Genomic DNA, 2,989 nt, shown 5'->3' with positions numbered 1-2,989 from the left:
ATATCACAATATCTCTTATGGCATCAAAGTAAAATGTTCGAGTTTAACTTTTTTAGACCCTTATATGTCTCTCAAATTATATATTTTCATGCTTAAGCCAAAGTCCAATTAACATGTGAGAGGTTTGAAGAGTCTCACAAAATCTTATGGGATTGTAATCAATTGATCACATTGTTTGGCCCGCATGATTTGCGCCTCTTTTGATTGTCAATTTTTGACAAAAGTCTCACCTAAACTGATTTATTATTCACTTGTCACTGTCAAATTACCCTTCGATCAGAAACCGATTAAAGAGGGGAATGTTCTATTCTAGAATAGGAATAATAAATAACGCATTGAATCTCGAAATTACTATTTGCCGTTTGGTCAGCTTTGGCGGGGAAACCTACCCTGTTGAAGTACGGACCGGCAGCAAAAGAGTTGTTTAATGCTTCGGCAAGGAAAAAAAGAGGGACCACAAAGGCATAAAAGAAATTAGAAGCTTCTCAATGAGACTATATATGAAGACACTGCGGGTGCGGGCTGATCAGGCATCGTTTGTAAGAGTTTGGAACTCTCCAAGGTCCAAATTCTTCTGCCGTTCTGCAGCGAAAATGGAGCCCTCCCGCACTAGAACGCGACTTCTCCTCGTCCTTCTTCTGGTGATGATGCAACCTCGTCTCTCTCGTGCCTATGTCGGCACCGCAGCTTCCTACAGCCCTCCTTACACACGTACGTACAATCTCTCTCTCTCTCTCTCTCTCTCTCTTTCTCATAAGTTTGATTATTGTTTTTCAGCGACCGCATGCTATGGCAATGATCCAGGACAGTTCCCATCGAGCAACCTCTTTGCGGCGGCCGGTGAAGGGATCTGGGACAACGGAGCGTCGTGCGGGAGGCAATACCTGGTAAACTGCACTAGTGCCTTGGGCTCCGGCTTCTGCATCCCCAACCAGACTATCCAAGTTCAAATCGTCGATCGAGTGCTGTTTTTGTCCTCGCGTCCCTCATGTGACGACACGACCATCGTCCTCTCGATGACGGCGTTCGACACGATCGCCAAGTTTGCCTCAGCCGTCAACATCATGTATCAACAGTAGGTTTCTTTGCTCACTTAATTGGTTGTGTTTTGATTGAAATTGAGCACCCCTTTGACATAACTAAACATGACACGAATTCAGTGAAACTTGAATTTGACACGGTTCGATGTTGATAAGCTCAATCATGGCATGTCTTGACCTTCTTTTCCGTAAAATGGAAATCGTCGTGAATCTCATAGAACCGAATTTACACAGTTTTGACTTTCTTGGCTAAGTTTAGCTGAGTAATCGAATTTGCACAGTTTTGTCGTGTGGGACGAAAGTTACAAGTTGGAGGTTGAACGTGTGAAGGTTTTTCACCCGTAAGCTATAACATAATGATGAATGCTTTTGATCTTGTATCAACTAAAGGTGGCAAGCGCTTCTCCACATGTCTTTTATGACACGAACTCTCCTTTTCTATGCCAGAATCTCTCACTCCACGACGATGATGAATTGAAAAGTCAACAGTCTCATTTTTTGTGTTTTAAAGTGATAACGACAGCAAGTCCTTTTTTTTTTTTAGTTAATACCCTCAAAAACCCAAAACTGGTACACCTGTGACAAATTTACCCCGAACTATTTTTTTGACCACCATAAACCCCAAACTAGTATATTATTGACAAATTTACCCAAAGCGGTATACTTGTGACAAATTTACCCTCCGGTAGTTTTCGTTAAATTTCTTGTCAAATTATTAAATTAAATGACACGTGACAATTAACAGGTATATCGATTTGGAATTTTACGCGTCGTTTGTCACAGTTTACAATTTTTGTGATTTTTTTTGTATTAATCTAATTTAGCGGATGATATATTTGTCACAAATTTACCGGTTTTGGGTTTTTTGTGGTCGAATAAATTAGTTTAGGGTAAATTTATCATAAATGTACCGGTTTGGGGTTTTTTTATGGTCAGTCGGGTAAATTTATCATAGGTGTACCGGTTTGGGGTTTTTCATGGTAAAAAAAATAGTTTGTGGGTAAATTTGTCACAAGTATACAAGTTTGGGGTTTTTCAGGGTATTAACCCTTTTTTTTTGCCGACATCTTTTGGCAGGGTTTGAGGGGGACGCACAAGATGCACATTTGAGCTGGTCAACGAGTTCGCCCCTCTGCCGATCCGAGAGCTTATTCGGCGGCGCGATATTAGACATATTTTCGTTATCTTCTAAGATAGCTAGTCTTCTTGTTATAGAATAAAACATTGAATTTTCTTATTAAATTAGAGTACCTTCTTTTGCTATTTGTATTCTTCGGATGTACCTCTTGATTGTAAAATATTAAAAAGTTCAAGTAAAGATGTAACCTTTGTCTTTTTTCTTTCTTCCTCTATCATGATGATCCTAGAATATTCACATGGTTAGTGCTAAGGGCGTTCTTAATTCTTGCACCCCGTTAATGGGCTGAAACCATTGTTGGGCCGTTCCGGTGAGGAGAGAAAAGAGCTTGGGCTTCAAAAAGCCCATCTTTCCTCCAATTCATCGTCGTTCTTCGTCGCAAGTCCGATCCGAGTCCGAGCAAAGGGAAGAGTGCAACTGAAGCTCTTCTGCAGTGTCGATGACGTGTGCTCGGTCGCTGCATCTTTAAGCGCTTGCGCGCATCTTAAGTCTCTTTCAATTCTATCCACTTACTACTTAGATCATATCATGTACTCATTCTGTCAAGTAGACTTTGATTAGTCATGAATCTCACGTAAAGGTCTGAAGTAGTTGAGCCCACTTCGTGCGGGATCTTTGTTACTTGTTGTATACAAGACAAGTTTCTCTCAAACTGATGTTTGCCGCAAGATTGCTCTTCTAGGTTTTAGATCATGTCAGTTGATCTAAAAGTTTAAGCTAGTGGATGAGAGTGTAGTTTCATATATCGAAACTTTATTGCTCCCCTTCACACACATCTTGGCATTTGGATCAAATCCAGATTAAGGCAAAT

The 2,989-nt window shown here is 40.5% G+C and overlaps 1 protein-coding gene across 1 annotated transcript; it reads left to right on the top strand.

The window, feature by feature from the left end:
* The first annotated feature begins 556 nt into the window (after window positions 1–556).
* LOC120291242 (EG45-like domain containing protein) lies at window positions 557–2,282 on the top strand. The gene is made up of 3 exons (XM_039308343.1): window positions 557–711; window positions 778–1,075; window positions 2,118–2,282. Exons 1-3 carry the CDS (start codon window positions 594–596, stop codon window positions 2,122–2,124), a joined length of 423 nt encoding a protein of 140 aa, XP_039164277.1. The 5' UTR covers window positions 557–593; the 3' UTR covers window positions 2,125–2,282.
* The last annotated feature ends 707 nt before the right edge of the window (window positions 2,283–2,989 follow it).

This window comes from Eucalyptus grandis, chromosome 3, assembly GCF_016545825.1.
Source record: "Eucalyptus grandis isolate ANBG69807.140 chromosome 3, ASM1654582v1, whole genome shotgun sequence".
In the NCBI taxonomy this organism is placed as follows: Eukaryota; Viridiplantae; Streptophyta; class Magnoliopsida; order Myrtales; family Myrtaceae; genus Eucalyptus; species Eucalyptus grandis.
The sequence above is the reverse complement of the archived record's forward strand: the minus strand, read 5'-3'. Positions and strand labels throughout refer to the sequence as shown.

What these genes read in the sequence shown, in the direction of transcription:
- LOC120291242 (XM_039308343.1), top strand. Translation starts at nt 594, where the DNA reads ATGGAGCCCTCCCGCACTAGAACGCGACTTCTCCTCGTCCTTCTTCTG. An exon ending in CTACAGCCCTCCTTACACAC is followed by an intron (nt 712 to 777) that starts GTACGTACAATC and finishes ATTGTTTTTCAG; the next exon opens with CGACCGCATGCTATGGCAAT.